The sequence below is a fragment of the Uloborus diversus genome, chromosome 3, assembly GCF_026930045.1.
Source record: "Uloborus diversus isolate 005 chromosome 3, Udiv.v.3.1, whole genome shotgun sequence".
Classification (NCBI taxonomy): domain Eukaryota; kingdom Metazoa; phylum Arthropoda; class Arachnida; order Araneae; family Uloboridae; genus Uloborus; species Uloborus diversus.
Window position 1 is genome coordinate 31,475,926 of NC_072733.1, and position 26,317 is coordinate 31,502,242.

Sequence of the window (26,317 nt, forward strand, 5' to 3'; positions counted from 1 at the left end):
AATTTCCAAAAAATCGTGTGGAGAGAAGGGAAGGAGGAACCAGACAAAATTTTTCGCTTAAAAACTGTCACATACGGATGTGCAAGCAGCCCATATCTTGCTACAAGAACGCTGCAACAACTTGCAAGGGATGAAGAAAAAAGCTACCCATTAGCCTCGGAAATCGTCCTCAACGATTTTTACATGGATGATTGTTTCTCTGGATCGTCCAATCTGACGAACTTCAAGGAATTAACTAGACAATTATCTGAACTACTTCAGGCAGGTCTAATGTGTCTACACAAATGGCGTTCTAATGCAGATGTAAGGTCATTAGACTGTCCAGATTTCTCTTTCAAGGAAAAAGATTTAGATTCACCAGTGAAAACACTAGGACTGCTATGGAATAGTAACTCAGACACCTTTAACTTTAAGGTTACTGTGAACTTAAGCTCTACTTATACAAAGCGAGAAGTGCTCAGCCAAATTGCTTGCTTATTCGACCCGTTAGGACTAATCGGTCCGGTAATATGTCAAGCCAAAATATTAATGCAACAGCTTTGGTTGCTAAAATGCGACTGGAATGAACAAGTTCCACTTGACTTTTTGTTGGAATGGGACAAGTTTCTAAGGTCTCTTCCAGTTATAGAAACATTTAATATTCCAAGATGCATCCTTGTACAAGATCCGACCTCCATCTCAATCCACGGTTTCGCTGATGCCAGCGAAAAGGCGTTTGGAGCGTCAGTATACCTCAAATCCTCTAACTCGGACACTCATAGCTGCAAACTTATCTGTAGCAAAAGCCGAGTTTCACCATTAAAGACGGTCAGTATTCCCAGATTGGAGCTGTCAGCGTGCCTCCTGCTATGCCAACTGGTTCACAGAGTGATGACCGCTCTCAAGCTTAAAATAGATAAGGTGACATTGTGGTCAGATTCGACTATTGCTCTCGCCTGGATCTCCACCTCACCACACCTTCTCAAGACATTCGTCAGCAATCGAGTATCATTGATTCAGGAACTTTCTAAAAATTTTGACTGGAAACACGTGATTTCCGAGTGTAACCCATCAGACCCATTGTCCCGGGGACAAGACGCCATTTCGCTCTCTACGAACAAGCTTTGGTGGGATGGCCCTGAGTTCCTTGCAGATGACAACTGGACCTTCTACTCAAACCCAGAATCTAATTACAGTGAAGAACATTTTGCGAAAGAACTGAAACAAAATACAACTTCCCTGTTGATTGTACACGACAACTTATTTTTTGAGGACCTCTTTAATATTACTAATTGTTTCTTGAAATTAATTCGTGTGCTTAGTTTACTTTTTAGGTTTCACAATAACTGCACAAAATCAAATAGTAAACTAACAGGCCCCATCAGTTTGGATGAAATGGAAAAATCTAAAATTTTTCTTCTTCAACTTGTACAAAGTAAGTACTTTTTTGAAGAAATTTTGGCTTTGAAAAAAGGTTTGCCACTCTCTTCAAGGAGTAAGTTAAAATATTTTGATCCATTTCTTGATAAAAATGGTTTGATTAGAGTAAGTGGTAGGATAAACAATGCAAATTTAAGCTATAATCAAAGGCATCCCATTATAATGCCGTCTGAGCATAAGATAACCAAACTTGTTTTTCTTTATTTTCATGCTAAAAACTTTCACAATGGCCCACAAGCTTTGTTAAATTCGGTTAGGCAATTGTATTGGCCACTTAATGGCAGGAACATTGTTAGACAGATTGTTCATCAATGTGTTATTTGTACTAAGGCAAAACCTATCCCTTCTCAACAAATAATGGGAGAATTACCTTCAGAAAGGATTAATGTTAATTTTACGTTTAATTCTTGTGCTATTGATTATTGTGGCCCATTTCTGATTAAGTATAAGGGCCAAGGAAAAGGTAACTATCACAAGATATACGTTTGTATTTTTGTTTGCATGGCAACAAAAGCAATCCACTTAGAAATCGTAAATGACTTAACTGCCGAAGCATGTACTGCTTGCTTAAAGCGGTTTTTTGCCCGACGAGGTAAACCAGAAAAAATACTTAGTGACAACGCAAAGAATTTCGAGAGTGCAAATTCAGAAATTAAAAAATTGAGGGATCTTTTCAATAAACAAAATGATTCTTTGTACAATTTTTTAACTGAGAAAAATATAAAATGGAAATTTATACCTCCGAGAGCACCAAATTTTAATGGTCTTGCAGAAGCAGGAGTCAAGTCTTTTAAGTATTATTTCAAACGAACTCTAGGAGATACAATATTAACCTATGAAGAGTTTTTAACTATTGTTATTCAGGTAGAGGGAATTTTAAACTCACGCCCTCTAACTCCTTTAACATCAAATATTGATGATTTAGATGTTCTAACTCCTGGACATTTTCTCATAGGTAGACCAATTAATACTATCACTGAACCTAACTTGACTGAGTTAAATAATAACAGACTTGATTTATGGCAGAAAACAACTAAAATGGTTCAAAATATCTGGAAGAATTGGTCAAATAACTATTTGAGCACATTAATTCAGAGAAATAAATGGTTGATTGCTAAACAAAATGTAAAAATTGGAGATATGGTAGTTGTAAAGGAAGAAAACCTTCCTACCTGTAAATGGTTATTGGGAAGAATTAATGAGATATTCTACGGAAAGGACAACCATGTAAGAGTTGTTACAGTTCAGACTAAAAATGGTATATACAAAAGACCAATTACAAAAATTGCAGTTTTGCCTATTGAGAATGTATAAAGATTTACCTGTAGAATTTTATATTGTGTGTAATTTTGAATTGTATGTGAATGTTCTGTATTTCTTTAGTCATTTTATATATATTTTTTTTTTTACTATTTATATTTGATTATTTGTTATATTAATTTGTTGAAATCGCCATTTCAACGCCGGGCGGAATGTTCGGTGTGCCCTGTCACGCCCTACAGCAGCGCCACCTACGGCGAGTAAGAGTAAGCTAGCAGAAGCAATTGGATGTTCAACGAATGAGGAAGTAATCCTCAGCTGTGCCCTGCACATATATGTAACGGCCCCTTGGCCTATGCGAAGAACTATTTCAGCTGTGCCCTGCACATATATGTAATGGCCCCTTGGCCTATGTAAGGAACCATTATCAATTTAATGCCCCCTTGGCATTAATAAAATACTTAAAAAAATTTCATAATACAGTCCACTTATTTCTGAGCTCTCAACAATACTTACCAAGCATAATATCAGCTCTATGTAAAATTTTAGTTGATAGTTCAGTACTGTACTGAGATTTTAACACAGGTTCTCTTGACTTCTTAACAAAATACTGTCTTTTATAAGTTCCTACAAAAAGTTTAAATTTTTTTTATTAACCAGTAATGCAGCAAAATATTTTTTTAATAATAATAAAATAAGCATGAAATGCAACAACATCAAAATACTGTGAAGTAAAACATTCAGTAATTTCATCATGCAAACTTTATACAGTAATGGGTTACTTTGAACGAAATTACGAAATTTCAAACAGTGCTTGGTTAAGTAGAATACACATGCTATCCAGAAAATGTAAATGTGAAAATATACTTTTCATTTCATACACATTTAAATTATGCCACAGATCTTTGCTAGTTAATGCAGAATTTGACTGAATCTTTGAATAAACCATTTTGGTTTTTGAGTGTTTTAAAAGCTTCATTTATATTGACAAGTTCATCATTTAGACAGTTAGGAAAAATATAATTTGCTCCACTTTAGATGGAGATGAATGGTTAAAGAAAAAAAAATGTTAAGTGAGTGCTTTTACCTAAAAACAAGCGAGACGAGGATAAAGCATCAAAATCTCCATAAGGAAAGAATTCAGTATCTTTATCAAAGGGATCCATAAGGTACACATTGTTCCCTGATACATACCAAACATCAAGGATGGGACAAAGAGTCTGAAAAGCAGAAAATATGAGTAAAATAACACCCAATTAATTGGCAGTTTTCAAAAGTACACAGAACATTAGCAACATATTTTTTTTTTTTTCAGTTTATTAGCTTATTGATTATTATTGTAACTTATTAATCTTCATTTTTATTTTCAATTACACATCATTTCTCTAGCAAAGTATATGCATAACTTCAATGTAAATAAATACACTGAAATACGTTGTGCCTAATATTAAGTTTTGAAATTATATTTTTCACTTGTTACTTTTATGCCTTTTCCTAGCCACTCAAGGAGCAAGCACGTAAATGAGAGGTCACTGGATTTTAATAATGAAAATGTTATTTACAGATTTTCAAATAGTGAAATGGATAATATACCTGATACATCCAAGAAACCTTTATTTTTTTATTGGCCATTGCAACCAAGCCACTGTGGAGAGATATTTTAATGCTTTTAATTACATCTGAAGGTTCATGATCACTGCCAATCAAAAAGGTCCTGCTTTGTGATGACCAACTTAAATCATCACTTGATATTTTTCCAGAATTTCCAGTTTTTATCGCTAGTTCACCAACACGAAAATGCCAACTGAAATTTAAAAACACAATCGTTGAACAAAACTTTTTTATATTCTTTATCACTGAAACTCAAGAAGATTGTGCTCGTAAAAACATTAAAAAGAAATGACAAAATCAAATAAACAAAATGTCAACATTACAAACTAAAGAAACCTATATAATTACTAGCTGACCCAGCCATGCGTTGCTGTGTCGCAGTAGTTGGATTAAAAGGATCTTTTACTCATTATTTTGATACAATCAAATAATTATTTTTAACAAAGTTTAAAATTGTTTAGCCAATTATAAAACAAATGAGGTTGATAATGGGTGTGTTAGGCTGAAGTAAGTACTTATTGAATTACTAACTATACTTACGCTTAGTAAATTTTGTAAGTACGACTTCTGCCAAACATACACAATAACAGGAAATTGATAGTAAATATCGAAACGTAGAAATTAAGTATAAAACAACATATAGTTTTAGAATGTACACTACATTTTATCCATCTCAGCTTTCTCTATAGTTTGTAACCAATGATTTCTCTATAAAATACACTAAGCTAAAACATATAAAAATTAAATTTTATAAATGTGATTATTGATTTCAAACTATTGTTTCTATTATTTGAAAACTGAAAACTATCTAAGCACTAAGTTGTGCATGATATTCTTGCTTAACTTGTCTTTTGGTAATACAAATAGGTATGATAACTTTCCCACTCGTGAGTAGGCGATAGATAGTTTTCCCAGAAGAGAAACAAGTTTATTTCAGGTCCAAACCGCATATCGACACTTTTATGTCATAAGATCTGTTTGGGATCATTGAAAAAGTTAAACGCTTTGGAAATTAAAGCCTTCTAAATGTGTTTGAAAACTATGACGCTATTAATGGAAGTACGTGACAACACGAAAATTTTCTTTAAAACGTTCCCATCAAAATTGTTGAAATTTAATAAATAGACAAGTGCCGTTGCATACTCTAGGTGGGTTTAAATTGCAAAAAAGAATAATTGGTAAACCATTTTTTAACCAGAACTCATATATTGGCACGCTTGGTCAAGAAGAGAATTTAAAAATTCAGTTGGAATGCATACCACTTGTTTTCATCAACAACTGCATTGCCTTGTTCACTATCAACGGTCAGCATAATCTGATTATGAATATTTTTTATTTAGCTGTCAGTAATGGCTCATTTAGCTAAGACAGCGTCATTGCATTTTTCGCGTTGCAAATAAGTGTTAGGAAAGTCGGTGGCCAAACGATCAGTTGATAACACATCATAATTACTAAATATCAAATTTGAAATTGAAATGCATAAATATTCAATCAGCACTAAAGCTTCATTATACATCTATGGTGCAAAATCTAGATTTGGACATCTATGTGTTTGTTCAACTCTATGGAGTACGTCTTTATAATTTCCTCACAGAAATGATGATTGCATTGGATATTATGTCGGCAAAATTACTTGAAACAGTTGACAAATACTGTTTGTCGTTGTGTCAAAGCTGCATTAGAAAGTGTCAACTCCCAATGATTGTGTGCCGCCAATAATTACAAATCGCGACATGCACCATTATATGTATTAAACAGTCAACAATTAACAGTCCACAAATATACCTGACTGTCTGGAAATGTTTACCGAAAACAAATGAAAAAAAAAAAAACAATTTGTTTTGGATCAAGGTTGGCAAGTTTCTGCTAAGGCAGTTAAAACCACTGGTAGAAACCGGTTAAAACCGGCATGGAAAAAACCACTTTCTGCCACTTTGCGGCAGAAACTGGCGAAAACTCATAAAATGAAAAATTAATTCTTGATTTACAACTGAAAATACATGGAAAAAATAATTAACCAAAGTACTGTAATTTTATTACAAAATTATGTCAATTCAAATTCAAATGTTACATTGTTTGGACCCTGCAATTGACTCTTAGAAAAGGTGGTTTCAAAAATCTAAACAGATTCTCAATTTACTACGCACAAATGAAACATTTTAGAATCTTCTTAAAACTGCATCAAGGAGCAAGCAATGTTCGTGAAACTTTCATCTATTGTATAACTGGTCCACCATGTAGTAACTGGGGTTGTAGTAAAAATTTGACTGTTTTGAGAAATGAGGCCAATTTGTTTTGCAAAGCTGTGACATTAGGTACAAAATTTAGGCAAGTAAAATTCTGGCACTTTCTTCTTGAAGCACATGACATGATAATTTCAATCAGAAACAATTTAGAGGAAGCATATAAGTGAACAAATTACAATCAGTAATGCCTGTCTAATTCTGTATGTCACTCCTCTTTCCTAAGCACCCCTGTATGATTTTTTATCCTTTGTTAAATTAATTCAAATACTATGAGCCTCTGCAATAGGAAAGTTCTCTTTCTGAACTAAATTAAGGGCACTAGCATGGGAAAATGATGTTTTAGTTTACTTAAACAAATATCATTCACTAATTACTTGAGTTATTAAAGACATTTTTAAGTTTTTGCCAGTTTCTGCGGGTTTTTACCGGTTATAACCAGTTTCTGCCACTGGCACGGCAAAAACTAGTTTCTGCCGGCAGAAAACCAACCCTGTTTTGGATGCACAGTTTTGTTTTGGATATGGTTTTGGTCCTGATGTCTTGGGCTTAATTATGCCAGTGAATGTTGTGTTCTTTTTATACGTGTTTTCCATGAATTCCTGATTTTCTTCTACACTCTAAAAACAATTAGAAACACTCTGAAAAATAATGGGCAGATAATATGCTGAATGTCTGCCAGTAACATGTCTTGCAAAAAATAGGAACTTTTCCACTAAAAATCAGTAATCTTCCTAAAATTATCCTGAAGTCTTTTTGAAGAATTCAAAAACCTCTCCGATTACAGACAATCATTTCACTGAAACCTTCAGAGAGAACCCAAATAAGTTTAAAAGGCACCTTGGCACATTTTTTGACTCACCAAGAAAGGACCAAAAGCTTTATCGTAACCATAGCAACTACTAAGACGGGCTTGCAAACATGCACAAAGATTTCTACCTGCTTCTTACTCTTGGAAAGTTACAGAATACAGAGACTCAATTGCTCTCATTGGGAGTTAAGTCATTCTGAATGGGCCCCGACACTGGTAGTGAAGTTAATTCATGAAATCATCCTGGAATGTTTTTCAAGAAATCAGTAATCTCTCTGGTTAAAGCCAGTCGTGTCTCTGGACCTTCAGAGAAAACTTAGGTAAGTTTAATGTAATAGCTTAACACCTTCCTACTTTTGCAAGAAAGATCCAAAAGTATTTCTGCAAGCATGGCAAAAGCTACGACAGAATTGCAAACACATACCATGAATATAGCTCACTTGCAATGCATCAAATCCTGAGGATCATTTACTCGCAATGAGAGCTTATCCCATGCAGACAGAACTTAGTCCAACTGAAGTCGATACATTTAATAAATACGCTCAGTTAATCTTTAAACTGGGAGTTAAAATATGTTTCACAACAGTGAGAAGTCTGCATTCATGACACTCGTAGCAATTCAGTAAACGTTTTGACACAAATACTTGATTTTTACAGAAAATTTTTGAGATCCCATTAAACCCGACATGTTCCACGGAAAAAATCAGTGACATTTTGTATTTTTTTACAGTGCATGTAAAATAGCATGGCACATTGGACTTTTTTTTGTGAATCGGCTGACCACATTAGATTTTTTGACACTATGTAAAAAGATCAGTGTCGTTTTTAGTGGCTCAAGTGCTCTGTGTATAAGATTTATTTGGTAAAATATACTCGTTGACCGTTTTTGAGATGTATTGCAGGATGCTGGTCAGATGGGTCTCTTTCGTGGATAGGGAAACTAAATTATGCCAGATAGATTCGTTGTTGCTTATGTATCTTCTCATTTCTTTTCATGTTATTTCGTCATTTTTGTCTATTTCTCGTACTTCAAATGCGACCTAATAACGAACTTTAATAACGTATTTAAAAACACGTTTAGTGGATTTCAGGGAATATCAAATTTTGACAATAATATGAGTCTTATACGTTTTAAAAGCAGTGGTGAGTATGGAACTACCCGCACCATATCAATTTCAACTTGATTTGCAGAATTTGACATTTACATTGAAAAATGTGGCCTCTATTTTCATTGTTTCTACGACGATACAATTGATATCCATCCATATCTGTAACATACTATCATTTGCAAATTTTAATTACCATAAGAGTAAAACTTTTTGAGAATGATTTAACTTAAAGCGCCATCTGTTAACAATTTATAGAACCAAACAATCAAAATACACTATTAGTGTACAGCTAACATGTTATTTACAATAAAAATTATAAAAACTATCCTATCTCTTAAGTTGGACTAAATTACAGACAGGTATGCAATTTGATAAAAATCGGTTCAGTAGGTTCGGAGTTTACCCCGAACATACATCATGACATGAGATTTTTATATACACTGGTGTGCAAAAATTAAGGACAAAGTCGAAAAATTAGCATATCAGCTTCACGAAGAGGCAGAGCAGACAGAAAGACCAATCAAGAGATCAAGTAAGGTGACGTACGGTAGCACATGCGCAGATATGCAGACAGACGTAATGGGGGAGTGTCTGAGTAGTATAAAGCATGTTGTCGGTGCAAGATCAGTATTTCTGGCAAAGAGATTGCACGCCGTATAGCAGTTAAAATCACACCGAGTTGCTGCCTCAGCGAGAAATGGCGAATAATCAATCTGTTAGACAACATCTGGATGCTTTTACCCGAGGTCGAATCATTGGGAAGTTGGAGGAAGGCCGCAGTGTGACAAGTGTGGCTGCAGAGTTCGGAATTGCTCACAGCATCGTTTCACGACTTTGGAGACAATTTCAAACTACAGGAACCGCTATCCGGGGGTTCAGTAAAGGTCGTCCACGAGGAACCACACCCGCAGATGACCGGTATATTGTGTTATAGGCCAGAAGAAACAGGCGGCAGATAGCGGGAGAAATCGCTACACACACGACACAGGCGACTAGACGACCAATATCACGTTTTACCATGGCCAGAAGAATGCACGGTGGTGGTCTGTTTGCACGACGCCCTATACGGTGTGTAACTCTAACGCATGCCCAACGGAGAAGGCGTTCTCTGTGGTGCCGGGAACACCGGGATTGGAAAGACAATGAATGGGGATGATTACTCTTTACAGATGAGAGCAGATTCAGTCTGAGTAGCGATTCTCATCGCATACTCATCTGGAGAGAGCGGGGAAGCCGCAATCATCCCTCGAACATCATTGAAAGGGACAGGTATGGAGGTCGCGGTGTTCTCGTTTGGGGAGGCATCATGCTTGTTAGTCGTACAGACCTTCACATCTTCGACGCAGGTTCAGTCAACGGGACCCGTTATTGTAACGAGATTCTTCTTCCATATGTGCATCTTTTTAGAGGCGCTATGGGTCCGCAGTTCCTTTTCATGGACAACAATGCACCATGTCATCGCACAGCAGCTGCCGAACAGCTCTTAGAGAGTGAGGATATTGAACGTATGGATTGGCCGGCACGATCTCCGGATCTCAATCCCATCGAGCATGTATGGGATTTTCTAGGCAGACACTTGGCAGCTCGTACCTTACCACCAGTAACGATTCGGGAGCTTCGATTGGCGCTGCAAGACGAATGGGCAGCAATGCCTCAACAACTCATTGACACCCTCATTCTCAGCATGGGCAGACACTGAAACCTGCCTAGCAGTCGGGGGGGATCATATCCCCTACTAAAGACCGGATGTTTCTTGCTGGACACCCATCACAGGGATGTTTCGGCCTTCAGTCGCATTGCGCTCCATGCTACTTTTTCAATAAAGCTTCTTTTTATCCCTCTAATTTTTCTTTTAGCAAGTGTTGATTACATTACACATGTCCTTACATATTGGGGATCTTACGGTATTAAATGTGTTGATTTGGAAAGCTTTTGTACAAAGTTATATTGAAAAAACCGTCTCGTCCTTAATTTTTGCATACCAGTGTATATATATTAGATGTAAATACAAGAATTAAAGTAAATTAATTGAAGTACAACTATATCTTCATACAAACAAAACATAAACTTCAATTTGTATGTCCGTGGTAAACACAGAAGTTACCGAACTGATTTCGTTGAAATTTTCAGTGTTTCTGGGTAATTGCTGGGAAAGTTTCTAGACTGATTTGAAAAAAAAAAAAAAAATCAGTCCCAAAAATAGATCTTTCTACTCAAAATAATTATCAAATTGTCTCAATTTTGGTTTCATTGGAAAAAGCAAAAAATATACATGTTTTGAACATTTTCTACCAGCAGTGAAAAAAGAAAGAAGGGGCTTAATGAAATAGGAAAAATGTTATAAGCACTTTAAGTAACGAAAAACCAATCTAAAATTCAACATTGTAATAGTTGTCATTTTTGCTCAAATGTGGACAAATACAATTCTTCATATTTTTTTCCTTACTTTATAAAAGTGGGTTTATAAAGTATAATATAAATCTGAAGGAATTGTTAAAAAATATTGAGTATGGCCAGTAGTTCAAGGTTTTTCACAGAAATTTAGACATGATTTTGATCAAATTTTTGCTCTAACTGTCACATACATAACAATGAGATTTTTTCTAGCAGCCGCTATGCACAAAAACTTAAAAGTATACCATTTAGATGCAAAAACAGCATTTCTTTATGGAGATTTAAAAGAATAAACTTACATGTGCCAGCCAGAATGGTACATAATAAAACCAGGTGAAGAGAATAAGGTTTATAAATTGAATAAGGCAATTTATGATTTAAAACAAGCAGCTCAAGCAGAAAATAGCTGATTTCATAATAAAACTAGTTTTGTGCAGAGTAAAACTGATAAATGTCTTTTCAAATGTTCAAGAGGTGATAACACATTATTGTATACGTAGATGATATTCTAATAGCAGGAAAAGAAAATGACATTAGTAATGTAATTGAAGAACTGAAAAAGGAATTTGAGACAAAAAACATAGGTTTTGTAACTCTAAGGAATAAACATAGAAACAAAAAAACAAGGGAAGCATGATTTTAGATCAAAGATACAAAGTAAAAGAAATTATAGAAAAATTTGATCTCGAAAGTGGGGGGACCTTGGGATACACCAATGAAACCAGGTTACCTTTAATTAAATGACCCGAGTTCGGGTTTACACGCAATAATGGGTTTTTTACACAAATTTGTCAAAAAGGGATGCAACTTCCATGTCAATTTGGGTACATGAAGACCCAGAAAACAGAAACAAAAACAATCATATGTCTTTGTCAGCTATTCAATGGGATACAGTGGATTGAGTGAACAGTGAATTGAGTGAAACTCAACAGTGGATTGAGTTTTTAGCGATGGGACAGGAGATTACAGCAGGCCTGGCTCCTAGGTCAGGCAACCTGTGCCACCACATAGGAGGCCAGATTTTAGGGGCGGCAAATTTCATAATGTCAAAATAAAATATATACAGGGTTAGCATAAAAGAATATCCTATTTGAAAATCTATACACTTACCAGTATGAATGATACATAAAATAAATATAAATTGTCCAAGTTTTATTGAACTTACATAACTATTTAAACATGCACGTTTCGCACTAGCACAGCTAGAAATCCCTTCTGGAGAGGATTTTTTAGTCACAACTAGTGATGTAAAATACCTGGGTATTTATTTTTAGGGGTAAATACCTAGGTAAATACCCAACATGGGTATTTACCCGGGTACTTATTTCAAAAATTTATATTCAACTAAAATACTTTTCTGTCTATTCCACTATGTATATATATAACCAATCATATACAAAACAATAAATTTTTGCCCCAAAATTGTATTTTGATCACATATTTAAAGAATTATTGTGTGAAACAACTTAGCAATCTAATATGATATTGACATTAAATGTGTTGGATATGCCTAATCAATGTCCCCATCTTTCTTTTTTGTTTTTCACTTTTCAAAGCAAAATTTAAAGTTTTACCAGTACAAATACAAAGTGAGTGACAAACTAACACCTCCTAAATACTAAATGCCTATCGCGTTCTCCCTTTTAACATAGAGCAAAAAGATCCCAGTAAGCATATTTTCGGAGTTCTGACTACTGCCAACTATCGAAGGTCGAAAGCATTAGAAATTAAAAGTGGAGAAAACAATTGGTTAACTTCTAAATTTAAATTTTAAAATTGATCAATTAACGATTTGAATTGTTTGGATCCATCGTCATAGCAACACCATCCATGTGTTGCCGTCAGGTAGTAGCGTTGTTTGTGTACTGGCGGAGGATCACTTTTAAACAAATGTGATAGGCATTTAGTATTTAGGAGACTTTGGACAAACTGATTATAACTCAGAGCCAAAACTAACTAGTAGCATGATATTATGAAAAATCAAAGATGAAAAGTTGTGCTAGCGCCATCTATGTGAGAAAATTAAACTTACATTCCTTTGCTTTACCCATAAAAAATTAAATTATCCTGCCATCCTATTTAAGTTTTAGAATAGTTCATTCTAAATTCTGACAGTTTTTTTTATAAGATTTCATTACGCCTTTAATTAAATAAATTATAATATACAAATTTTTATATTTTCAAATTTTCATTAAATTTAAAACATTTAATGTTTTAAAAAGAAAATCATCACCTTTTGATACCACCTAAAGGCTTTTTTTTTTTTTTTTTTTTGGAAAAATTCGCAATTACTAAGGGATTTACCCTGCCTTCTGATAAATACCCAAAAAAATATTTACTTTCCCACCCGACATCACTAATTGCGTGTATTAAAAATAGTTCGAATACATTTTCATCATGAAGTACCGGGGAGCAAATGCAAATGAGCAAGGCAACAGAAAACAATTTTTTTTTTGCTTATTAATGTGAAAACTGTTTCTATATTTGCCACGTTATCATTTAAACAGCAATAAAATTAATAAATAAATAACATCATAGTCTTAATAACTTCTCAGTAAATTCTTCCAAGCATCCCTCATGCTTCTTTTTTTTTTTCATTTTGGATATGACTAACCTAGATTGTGATTTTGAAATCCTGAAGTTCATCATTGAATTGCTTATACTTGTCCAATTATGACATTGAAAAGAAAGATTCTTTGGTTCACGATATTTCTTTCATAATTTCATCAAGTCTTCCAATAAAAAATATTATAAACTGTGTAATACATAATGTATGTATCAGTTTTACCAATTATTTCATATTTAGATTTTTAAAAAAATTTCAGACTCACTTTTTGCATTTTTTTGTAAAATACCCAGTTTTTGGGTATTTACCCAGGCCTTGGGTAAATACCCGGGGAAATACCCAAAAAATATTTACCTACCCACTGGGTATTTACCCGATCCACATCACTAGTCACAACAGTCTTTACACGAGTAGCAACTACTGTATTAGGCTTGGCGAAACCAAGACCTTTTGGGAGTATGTTTTAACACTCCCCCCTCCCACTTTGCTGTGCCACTGATGTTTCTGGATTGGCCGTGCAGGTGATGATGATTTACCCTTTATGTGTCGGTCAGCCAGATCTCCAAACCAAACCCCATGTTAATGAACTTTCATCAAAGACTGTTTATACACCGCCATTGCCTACAACACTGCACAAACAGAAAGATCTCATATGTGTAGATTTAGAGAAAAATTGGCAGTGAAATACTTCAAAATGTATGCTAGATGTGTATCACTTTATGAAAGGCGCATACATCGAACATTTGAGAGTGAAAAGAAACTTGGACAGTTTAGCTTTATTTTTTATGCATCATTTATACTGCTAAGTGTAATAGTTTAGGAAATATAAATTATTAAAACGCGGATATATTTTTATGCTAACCCTGTACATATTATCTACTGTCGAAAGATGCAGTAATGTTTCTTTCAAGAGTCAAGCCCAGGGCAGTACTCTTCACTGCGAATTAAAAAAAAAATATTCAACACATATTACACTAGTATAACGGGTTAGTAAATATAGCACAGTCAAACCACGTTAACACAAACTCAGTTAATGCGAAATATCGCTTAGCATGAAATAAATGCCACTCCCCTCAGATTGAGCTACAAATAAGTGTTAAATCAATCCCTTAACACGAAGAGGATTTAGACGAATTCCCACATAAGACAAAGAAAATTTTAAGTTCTTGGGGGGAAAAAAGGGGGAAAAGAAAAACTAAATCATCATAATTTTCCACAAAATTACTTTCCAAAGTTGAAAGCTCTGAACTTGGACGCAAACAACATGGTTGGCAGCGAGAACATTTCTCTCCTTGTTGTAGGAAAATTGTGAAAATCTCGGTTCTTCAAGAAAGTACAAACTTCAGCTGCAGACTAAGATTACAGTAAAAAAGCTTGGATGAACAGTGAAATCTTTACCAAGTGGCTGATAAACCTACATTTAAAATTTCATCATAAAAAAAAATTGCTTAACTCTGGTCAACTGTTCTGCCCATGTAGAGGTTTAAGGTCTAAAAGCGATAAACTGGCCAATACTACAGCGAGAATTGAGGAAAAATCAGATGTTTGAAAATGCACTATCGTAGAGAAATGCCCCGAATACCATTGCCTGTTTTGACTTACTTGTGTTTCTTGCTTAAACAAAAATTTAAATGCTTGTGCGCACATTTTTGTACTAATGTACTTCAGTTTGTATATTTTCTGAGTCACAAAAGCAAAAAAAAAATTGTTTGCTAACACAAAATCCGGTAAAAGTGGAAATCGGTTAAAGCGAAATACGGTTAAACATGAAGTATTCGGCGTCTTCTTCGAGTTTGTGCTAACGAGATTTGACAGTATACACTTTAAAATACAGTTGAACCTGTCTATCTCGAATGTCGAGGGTTCAGAATTTTTTTTTTTAAAGACAAGTTTCTAGATATGGAGGTTTTTATTTTTGCATTTAAATCTAGCGACTATGAGCTGTTCAAGCAATGTGTACACTGTCACTGAACTGAATAAAAATATAATATACAAAAAATAAAATAAAATAATTATTTACTTAAAAAAACAATTCATAATGATTTAATGCAATACCACAATATATACCTCAATGAAAAAATCTGTTAACAAAGCTTGATGATTGACGAGTTTTGTTTCATCTACAGTTCTTTTTAATTTTGCAATTGCTGTAAATTATGCTTTTGATTCTTCCTTCTACTTACTACCTGCTTCCAACTCTTTCAATTTCCCTTTTTGCTTTGCTGGAAAAATAATAGCACCACATGTCCAGTTTGTTAACTTCAAATGACACATTTCATGTCTCCCTCCCCTTGTATTACTGTGGGCCAGTCAGTGTTTGCACCCTGCATTTGCTCTGTCCCTCTGCCCTCTCTCCTGAACCGAGGCTGGGTATTGTCCTCAATTATTTCTTACTTAAGGGTTAATCTCTAAGCAGTGAAAAGAAAACTAGGTTGTAATTCAAATTTTCGTAGAAGAGAATTTCAAACTTCAAGAAATGAGGTTTTATGTATGAAATATTGGAGAAAAGCAGGGAAAACAGCATGAGAAATTCATTGAGATTGCTGGAAAGTTAAAAAAAAGTTCAAGATATGCAGTTTTTCGATACGCACAGGTTTTGAGCTACACAGGTTTGACTGTATAGAAAAGTGTGGAATAACTTGAAACTACTCAGCATTTTTTTCCAACTTTTACCATCAAAAAAACATGCAAAACCTCATGCTTCTTTAAAAAAAATTTCTTTCTTATGAAATTAGGAGTCACCCTGCAGGGAAGTTACCCTGTAGTCACCCCTAGGGTCACCCTGTACCATAATATATAAATACGAATCAGGAATTAATTCAAAATATTTGTTTTTCTGTACAAACTGTGTGCAACTGATGCATATTTTCATAAAAATATCACTTATACTCAAAAAGATAAAAACATTGCTTTGAAAAATTTCAAGTTTTTAGGAATCGTTTTTGTACGTCATAAAATTACACAATAAAATTTGGAAAGAAGATATTCTGTAGAAAAATCAGATATTTCAAAGGACGGAAATTTTTTAAAGAAAAAAGAAATTTTTCAGAGGACATATGGACAAAAGAAATAATTAAAACAATGAAGTGACTAAATATACTACTGTATTTAGTAACGAGTATGTAAAAAAATGCACAAGTTTTATGTCATGAAAAATTTTAGATACCTCTCTCAAATGACATTATATTTCAAATATTTTTTGAAGAGCCTTTAATGGTGAGAAGCTGGCTCAATATCTTTATATATAAACGTTGTTGTATGTGACTATATATCTATCCACGTCACAGCTACTCCTTGTGAACGACAGAAAACTGAGCATCGAACCAGGTATAGATAGATTCATAACTTTTCTGGCTACATGTTTAGCTAGGCGTTATAATTGTGTGACTTTAATTGGTGGATATATTAATTAAAGATGATTAAAACCCTAAATTTTTCACCGGGTGGTTCTTCTTCAGGAGAATATTCCCTCCTTTTGGAACACTTCCCCCCATAATAGGCAATCACTCACTGAGCAAAGGTTTTTCTTTTCCTCTCTTTTTCTGTTTAAAACGGAAGTTATTGAACAATTCAGAATCGAATGATTCTAGAGCTGCGCCAAAAAAAATGAATAATACACTGTTTATTAATTGACACTGTTTATTACTTGATGTACTGACACAGGCGATATGTTTTTTGATGCAATGATTTTTTTAATATTTTCCTTTGAAAGAACGTAATTTACGTACCAAAAACTGCATTTAAATTTCTTTCGCTAAGAGAAGTCATAGGAAATACAGCGCTAAGGGCACGGTACTTTAGTACTTCAGCAGAACATAGTTGTACACCAACCCACCTGACGTTTACTATGTGAACCACCATGGTAGCGAGGTTGAGGCCGCCACAACTAGTGGCTAATCTAGCCACCTTAGCAGCTAGTTATAGTTTAAAAAATGAATGAGAGTTTGTTTTAATGAGAAGTATTTTTTTGATATTTTTAATATCCTAGCTTATGATAAAATAAAAATCATTAAAAAATATTTTATAATGAATAAAAAAAATTATGGAATTCTGATACAGTTGAAAAAAACTTATTCACAATGTTCAGGACCATCGCTGTCCCAGATATCTGAATTTCCTGGTTTTTTAGATTGCTAAAAAACTCTGTTAACCAATTGTTAATAAAATCTAAATTACTATAATAAATAGTAATGCATCTTAAAATTTGAAAAAAAAATTGTTCAGAAATGCTTAAAAATATCAAATTATTTTTAAATATTAAACGAAGGAACCATTTAAATTCGTAAAAATTTTACACATTCACAACACCCTATATAAAAAAAAAGAAAGAGAAAAAAATCACAGCAGTACTCAATAATGTTTTAAAAAGAAAAAAATAAGGGAAAGAAACATGTTTATAAACATAAATAAGTATTTTTTTTATTCTTGTAAAAGAGTTTGTTTCTGTGAACTCATTTTTTTTTTAAGGCTTCATTTTTGCAACTACAGTCGTTGTTAATTTTTGCTTTTGAATTGCATTAATGTCAATCGAAATTTGCTTTTTAAGTTGTTGAAGCCTTATTACAGTCTTTTGTTTAATGATATCTAGGTTCCACTACATTGACTAAAAACTCGTGTGTGTGTGAATCAGGTATTCAGCATTTCCTGCAATTTTCGTACAAGCATTTTTGAACTCTAAATGGTTTTAATTATCATCATTAAATAAATAGCATTAGATAGCTTAAATATTTATTTCTTAGCTTTAAGTTGAAATAAATTAGACGAGAAGTTGGATTTTTCAGTGTTAAGCTTTGCTCGGGAAAATATTTCAGAAATTTTGCCTTAAGATGACTTTTCAATTTCAAAGTTCGTTTTTGTACTTCACTTGCTGAGTTATTTGGGAGTAATACGGTATATAAATAGAAACTGTTCATACTCTTGTAGATATTTTGAAGCACGTTTTTAAAAATGGCGGGAAAATCTAGCAAAAAGTTCTCCGTATTCTGGATCCTGGATAAAAGGTTCTGTACTGTATAATAAAATTACATCATTATTCTATTGCAACGTAGCAATAATTTTATGCATCAAAAATCTCTAATTTTTTCCCTCCACCCAAGGCTTCTAATAAAAAGTATGAATGAAACTGAAAAGGTAATAAATAGAACTTCTGTAAATATTTCTTGAATAAATTATAAATATCGGAACCGATCCATTTTTTGTAACTGTTACTTCAAATAAACTGCAATTGCTAAAGAAAGATTCTGAAAGATGACAGACTTCAATTAAAGTTTTTCTATAAAAAAAATGTTTCATTTAAAAATAAAAAAAGTTGATTATATGGCGTTTAACCAGGTATGTCTGAGTAAAAGCAATTTTGAAATTATTAAAACAAACCCTGATAATTCAAAAGTGGTCTTAAGTCAACCCCCCCCCCCCCCCTTCCTACAAACTTCTGAGACAGTTTTCACTTACCTCAACTTTTTTCCAACAAAATCAAAAGCATTCACTGTTTGACTAACCTCTTCAATGCTTAAAATGTCATCACTTTGCACGGGTGATGCATAGTCACATCCAAACATATTACACTTGTAGTAAATCTAAACAAAAATGGTTAAACTTTAATTATAAACATTAACTCAAAAGTGCAGAAATTAGCTTTAATTGCAAAAGGCATAGTTTATAAGTAACCCTAAATATAGTAGAAGCTCAGCTACGAGAAACACACATAACTGGAATTTCTTCCAGTAGTCTTTAGTATCTAATGTAAACACACCGGTGCTTAATAGTGCTTCAGTAGTGGCCACTTCAAGGTTTATATTTGAAAATATAGGATTTCAGGTTTCCCAATGAATTCAAAAGTGCATCAAACATGCAGGAGGTATCACCCCCTGCACATTTGAATCTATTAGGAAATACCTCCTGAATGTTTGATGCACTTTTGAATCCATTGGGAGACCTGGAATCCTATTTTTTCAAATAGAAACCATGAAGTGGCAACTACTGAAGCATTGGTCACTACTAGTGTGTCCAAAAAGTGTACCTTAAAATATATTTTAAAAAAATATTTAAAAAAAACAGAAAGAAATAAGAGAATATTATCTAACCACGTTAATAATAAAAGAACAGCTCCTTTTTTCCCTTCTTTTATATGCTATTTTCTTTAGGGGAAAACAAATAAATAATTGAGAAAAGAAAACATCAAGTAGGCATGTCTTTAGGAATTTTTCTGGGGGGAGGAGGGAAAAATTTGTATATTCCATGCAAATTTTATCCAAAAGCAGCAAAGAGCATGCTTACTTAAATGCAAAAACATTAATTTTTCAAAGTCAGGGGCCTATTGAACCCTCTAAATGACAGGTCTGATTTAAAGTAAAGCAATCTTGCAAGACAAGTGCAAAATACTTGTTCTAGTAACATATGGTCGAAATCAACTAGCATTTAGAGTCAAATCATCAAAAATTAAAAATTAATTATAAAAAATAAAACAGAAAACAAGCTGCAACCAATTTAGGACGAAAATAGATTAATATGATTAAAACTGCTTTGTTATTCTCTTTTCTTCAACTTAAGTACATCAATGTGGAGTATGAAATCATAACGTACATTAAACTACATAAAAAAATCATAAGTGTCACACGCAGGCACTTACCTCACCAGTGCAACGATTTAGTCCATGGAAATTTTTTAACTTTCCACCAACTATACTGGCCTTACTATCAAGTGTTGCTGAGGTGGATAACAAAGAGTCAACATTCATAAATAATGGAGCAATATAACTGCCATCATAGGTAAACAAATTTCCATCAAATGATGGAACTATCCAAACACGCTCACCATTTTCATAAACCTAAAAAAATTAGTAAGGCATTTAAAATGCAATGCAGTACTTTAAACTATAAAACACATTCATAAGCCAAAATCAGCTTGTAAAACTAAATAGTGATCTCACTTATTTTTCAAACTAAAACAATGACTTTTCTAGCACTTTATAAGGACATAGTAAAGCTTGTTACATAACTTAAAATTTAATGAAATATTATAAAATCTATATTGCAGAATTCAATTATTTTCCTTAATTAAGAAGGTCTTGCAGATTAGTTAAACTAAAAACAACATTATTAAATAAAAAAATTAAAAACTTTAGATCATTTTCTAAAATAAAAACGCAAAATGCCTTCAGAAAAATACATTTCAAATAAAAAATTATTAAATAAAAACAAAAAACCCGACTGCGTAAAAACCAAAAAAACTAAAAAGAAAAATGTATAAGCCCAATAGTTTAGAATGTTATTAAGTACTACTGAATAACTACACTGTTGAAATAGTTTTATATAATCTTACACAGATAAGATAAATCATAAATTCAAAAGCAGAATAGAAGGATCAACAGTCGGGGCCCATTCAAATTTTACGGGGTTCTTTGAATCAGAAAGGAAAGGGCCTCGACAGTTGATCCTTCTATTCTGCTTTTGAATTTATGATTTGTCTTATCTGTGTATGATTATAAAACTATTTCAACAGCATAGTTATTCAGTAGTACTTAATAACATTCTAAACTACTGAGCTCATACATTTTTCTTATTAGTTTTTTCAGTTTTTACACAGTCAGGTTTTTTGATTTTATTTAATAATATTTTATTTCACACTTTTTAGTTGATTTTCATTGACTTAGTTATTATGATTATAAGAGGGTACATTTTGCAACCTTCTCATTTCATTGGGATAGTTTGTTTCTATCATGAGGTTTATTAAGTAACTTATGGTGGTCTAAACTACTGATAATTAGTCCCTCTAGGGACCTAACTCGGCTTAAAGTTACATGTGCTTGACCTTTGGCAAACATGCGCGAACTTAAGTCAACAACAGCACAGCTATATAAACAGCCTGTATAACTCATGATGACGCAAAATCAGGAACGTCGTCATTTAAATCTTTTTCGCAAAACTAAAAAAGCCTCTCAAGAAAGTACACGTCACGAAACTCAGTCCCTTGAATCAAGGCAAAAACAAATGCAACATGTTAGGGATGAAAATCGAATTAGTAGACTTTCTTTCTTTTGGTGCTTATTGCACAGGTTTATTTTGATGAGGACTACAATCTGAGTGTCTTGCCTTCGTTACACGTAATATATTTTTTAATACAGTACAGAATACATATAAAGAACACATGAAAGAATTTGCACCAGAGAAAGGGGAAGTACATCCGGAGCAAGGGTGTCTTGACCCACCGCCTCAAGCAGGAGAAGCAATCGCTTACACCATTCGGCCACTGAGACCCCAATTAATAGACTTCGTAAACAAAAAAAATCAGGCACGAAAACTGCCTGCATTTGTCACACGGAGGTAGCGTGCGACAGTGTGCAGCACCCAACGTGCGCCCATCCCGAACTGACAAAATATGGCTACTGGTTGTTGATATGGTGAATTTTGATTACTGTCATGTGTTCAGTGACACTCCCGAGGTTAAGACCGATCGATTGACATAAGAATTACCAAAATTGGCCAAAGCGTTCAGCCTGCAGAACGCCACATAGGAACAGACATACATACATAGACTTATAAACACATTACCCTCCTTTGAGTCGCACATGCACAGTCGGGTAAAAACAATAAATAAATAGATAATGCATCTTATGTATCTTCAACTGTCAGCAAGGCATTACAACGTACCACAAGACCTTGCAACATTGGGGGGGGGGGGGGGAGAAAGACATCCAAAAATTATAGAGCTATATTTTCAATCAATTTTACTAAAATTTTCAGCAAATCAAACTTTGTTTGAAAATGTTTATATTTGTTCTGGAGTGCCAAAAGTTTACACTTTTGTTCCAGTGTAAGTAGAGAGGAAGGGGCCCCAACTTCCCATGCATGAAAAACCAAACCATGACTCAGCAAAAAGTGTATCATAATGCCCTTGTACCCCAAGCACTTCCCATCCTTTTCCTGCCCAAGCTCCTTACCTTCCTTGGGTTACATCAAGCAGTTTGACTGTCATAGACAAAAGGAAAAATTTGAGTCCTAATCGCACAGGAGTCTGGAAAAGGACAGCCAAGAGAGGAGTTTGGGAAGGATTTGGATTGGAGAATTAATATGTCAGTATTATGTCATGGCCCCTCCTGCATGTCACATACTATTTTTAAAAATCTCACAGCTAGCAGAGAGATTTATAATTGCAGGAATTTGTAAGGTATAAAAAGGCCTAAGAAGCAAGTGATAGCAGACTTAGTAAAAAACCTATTTTTTTAAACCAAACAAAGGGGGGAAGGGGGTAAACAGGTTTATTTGGTTTTTAACACTATTTGGATGAAGAATTTTATTTTTGGACAGTTATGAACATTTAATGAATTAATTGTTGATGAATGCTTAATAATCGCATTTATACCTAATTAGTTGATGATTAATGGCATAATTAAAAGTAAAATCTTGTCATTTCATTTCTTCAGCTTTCTATTGAAGAAATATTGTTTGAAAACCTTTAGGGTAACAGAACCAGTAACAGACATGCTTAAGAAGTCACTTTCAGGTTAATTTAATTTTCTGAGCCTTTTAATGCATTTAGATTTTTTAAACTACTTTTATCTCATACCCCCTACATTTCATGTAACATTTGGCTGCTTCTGGGTCCTCTGAATTAGTTAATTCTAATTTTATTTGCTCAATTTCGAAAAAAGGTCCAACCCCCAGTAACAGACATCGACAATTCTGATGACAGGGTTGTCCTGTTTTGTTCTCTCCCCCCCCCCCCCCCTCCCCAGGAAAAAACCGCCGGAAAAATGGCTTCTCTAACACTATTGCTAACTGTGACAAAAAATATTTTGCACATAAAAAATATTCAATACCCTGTGATAACACTCATGAGTTGCACTTAAAGATACAAACTGTATTGAAATTTTAAAATGTTTGATGAGCAGTTCAAGAAAACCAATTTCAGCTGTTAAACTAACAAATATAAACTTCTTTCTTAAATGCACAATCAATATAAAAAAGTTGCTTGAAAGCACGCAAAAAAGATCAAGTTTATGCGAATTTTCTAGTCACAGGACAAGGAAGTTTCCATTACTAGCTAACTAAAGTAATAAAAAAGGCTTATTAATTTACATTTACAACCATGAAAAAAGGTACTAAATGTTGTGAATTTAATGTAAGACAAAATAATAATTTTATCAACATTAAATTAAACAGAAAAAGTCGGGACACCAAACTGTAAACTGTTTTGAAAATCACCCTATACCATTCTACAAAAAATACGTAAATAAAAATGAAATTAAAAGTATTCTAGAAAGTATTTTGCAGTATACAGAAATGAAACACAAGTCTGCTGTACATTACACAATTTTAAAAATTGAAAGACCAACACATATTTTGCTCAAAGACAAAAAAAACGTTACATATCATGTAATAGTTTATGTAATGTATCATTGAGAAGACTTAGAAATACAGTAGTGGTCAAAATTATAAGGACAAAATAAAAATCCCTAAATCTTGGCTGCATTCAGTCGGAAAGTAATGCAAATTTTATGACTGGAAACTAATGGTAAAAGAAACTTTTTTTATTACTTTTATTGGAAATAAATAGGAATTTCGTATTCATGAAATGAAGTTTGAACTTAAACATCACTGTTATATTGACAAAATTATAAGGACATTCAGATTTGTGCATTCTAAGAAGCAAAATTTGCTTGTTATTTGCTCTGCACACTACACTACAAAACAATATAAATGTTTAGTAAACAATTGTTCTTTTTTTTTTTTTGGAAATTACTGTAGTCTCCTAACTTAGCAGTGTGTTGATGTATTTATAAAATACTTACCTTAAATTTGGACAAACTAGAAGACATAAAAGTATCTTTATTGATGACAGTTTTCCAACATTGAACACCAGACTTTGCTTCAATAGCAGTAAGTGAACCATCAACAGTGGCAATGAGGACAAGCTTACTATGAAAGTAAAAACAAACTATCAACATAATCAAATCTAGAGAATGAAATAATAAATAAGATTGTAGATATTTACAGCAAACTCCCAATCATCCACGGGCGGCTTTTCCCTAAGACGGATTACATGCAACGTTTTACACTTAAAAAAGATATTTAAAAAATCGGCGATTATAAACTAAATGTAAATAGAAGCACACATTTTAACTTAACAAGTGCAAAATCTGTTTTTAGACATTCCCATTCCCCCCCCCCCCTCATTGATATCAAACCTTTCTAAGTCACCGAAACCTGAATAGTTGAAACCAGATTTTTAAATCTACAATTCACTTCTTTAAATGTACACAATTTAGATTTTTAGATCTACACCAAGGAGCGTAGACGAGTCACTGGATCAATCTTGAAAACTTACTTTGCCCCATTGATTTTTGGTGTAACCAAGCGTAATTTGTTGCAGTTAATCTGTTTGCATGATTTGCTCACGTATGTGTATATTCCGTTTTCAATATTGACCTATCCTTTTTTAGGTTTTACATGCATTTATATACCTCGTTATCAATTTAGCTATAGTTTATACATATGCGAGTGTTATTGGTCTTTCTAAGCTATTGCATCCACTAGCATCACTTTTGCCTAGTTTGCAGTTTATCTGCAAATTTGCTTTATCTGCAGATTAGCTGAAGCAAGATTTAAAATCATAAAAATCTTTTTCTGAAAATTGCACACCTAATGCAATTACATAAGAGCTTGCATGTTGGACATGGGTAAATTTTGCTACTGAACAGTTGGCACATGAGAATTGCTTAACTAAAATATAACAATATTTATATTAGAAACTAATGCGCAAATGAGAGCAAAACAAAAATTCAGGTTTTCCGAAAAGTAAGAAAAATACCATAATTTTAAATTGTAAAAGAGTAATAATAACTTTAAAAAGTTTTTGTTTCTCTATTTTGTTGCGGATCGAAATAGGATAGTTAAAAATAAATCTATTTACACTTAATCTTATCCGCAATATATCTCTTGAATTCAAACGAAGTGTAATTTAAATCAATTGTCATAATCATATGTTTAAAACAATGAGTTTACTTACCTATAGTCTTCACAGTTATATTTTATGATGTCCTTCTGGGCATTAACGTAATTATTCAGAACCAAGAAAAAATAAATTAAAAGCTCGGTAGCATATATTTTCCGTTGGTGCATAATAATAAGTAATTTACGATGGAACAATATTTTCACTCAAAAACAAATTAGAGATCTAATAAATTAAAACCTTTAGCATCAAATTTTCCTTTTTCACATTGCTTCTTTCACAATAACATTTCAGCGACCCAACTTATCGTACACTAGCGATCCGTCGAGCGGGCGTGCTTGATTGGAGGCATGAGCTGTCCCATCTGGAAAGATAAGTTTCACTGCAGCCAATAGTAGGTGATCGTTAAGAAAGAGTCAGTCTATTTTCAAAACAATTGTTTCTCCTTTTCCCTTTAGGGAAGAATTTGCTATACTAAGGGAGTATTTTGTTCTTCCGAGACGTGAAGGGTTTTGTTTTGGAACTTCTTTTTCAAACATCGGAGCGCGCAGTACTTTACTTTTTCTTTCATTTGTGTTCACAAAAATTTTGCGATTTCTTTCTATTTTGCGTCAGACGCAAAGAAGCTTTTTATTTCGATCTTCAAAAAAATTAAATTTGGTTCATATGATACTAATTCAATATGAAGTTTTTTTTCTTTTGTTTTTTACTAACTTATTTTATAAATATCATCAAGTCAAGTAATTTATTATGTTTGAAAGACTGTAGAGACATTAGTTCATAGCGGTAAAACATCACAGAGGAGAGAGGCAGCGTAAAGCTAGAACAACTAAAAATTCTTTAACTACATTGAAGTCGCGGGCCGTCATTTGGGGGAGGGGGGTCAATTTAGATTGACTAATTGTGTTTTTGAGTAATGGGGTCGTTTTCAAAAATTTAAAAGTATTTTTTTCTG

The 26,317-nt window shown here is 33.4% G+C and overlaps 1 protein-coding gene across 1 annotated transcript; it reads right to left on the reverse strand.

Moving 5' to 3' along the window:
• Positions 1 to 257: 257 nt before the first annotated feature.
• On the reverse strand, positions 258 to 25,634 carry LOC129218318 (eukaryotic translation initiation factor 2-alpha kinase-like). Its single transcript, XM_054852554.1, has 8 exons — positions 25,420 to 25,634; positions 24,203 to 24,329; positions 20,042 to 20,239; positions 18,865 to 18,989; positions 4,273 to 4,483; positions 3,767 to 3,899; positions 3,196 to 3,306; positions 258 to 331 (listed from the first exon to the last, which is right to left on the reverse strand). Exons 1-8 carry the CDS (start codon positions 25,530 to 25,532, stop codon positions 258 to 260), a joined length of 1,092 nt encoding a protein of 363 aa, XP_054708529.1. The 5' UTR covers positions 25,533 to 25,634.
• Between the last annotated feature and the right edge of the window lie 683 nt (positions 25,635 to 26,317).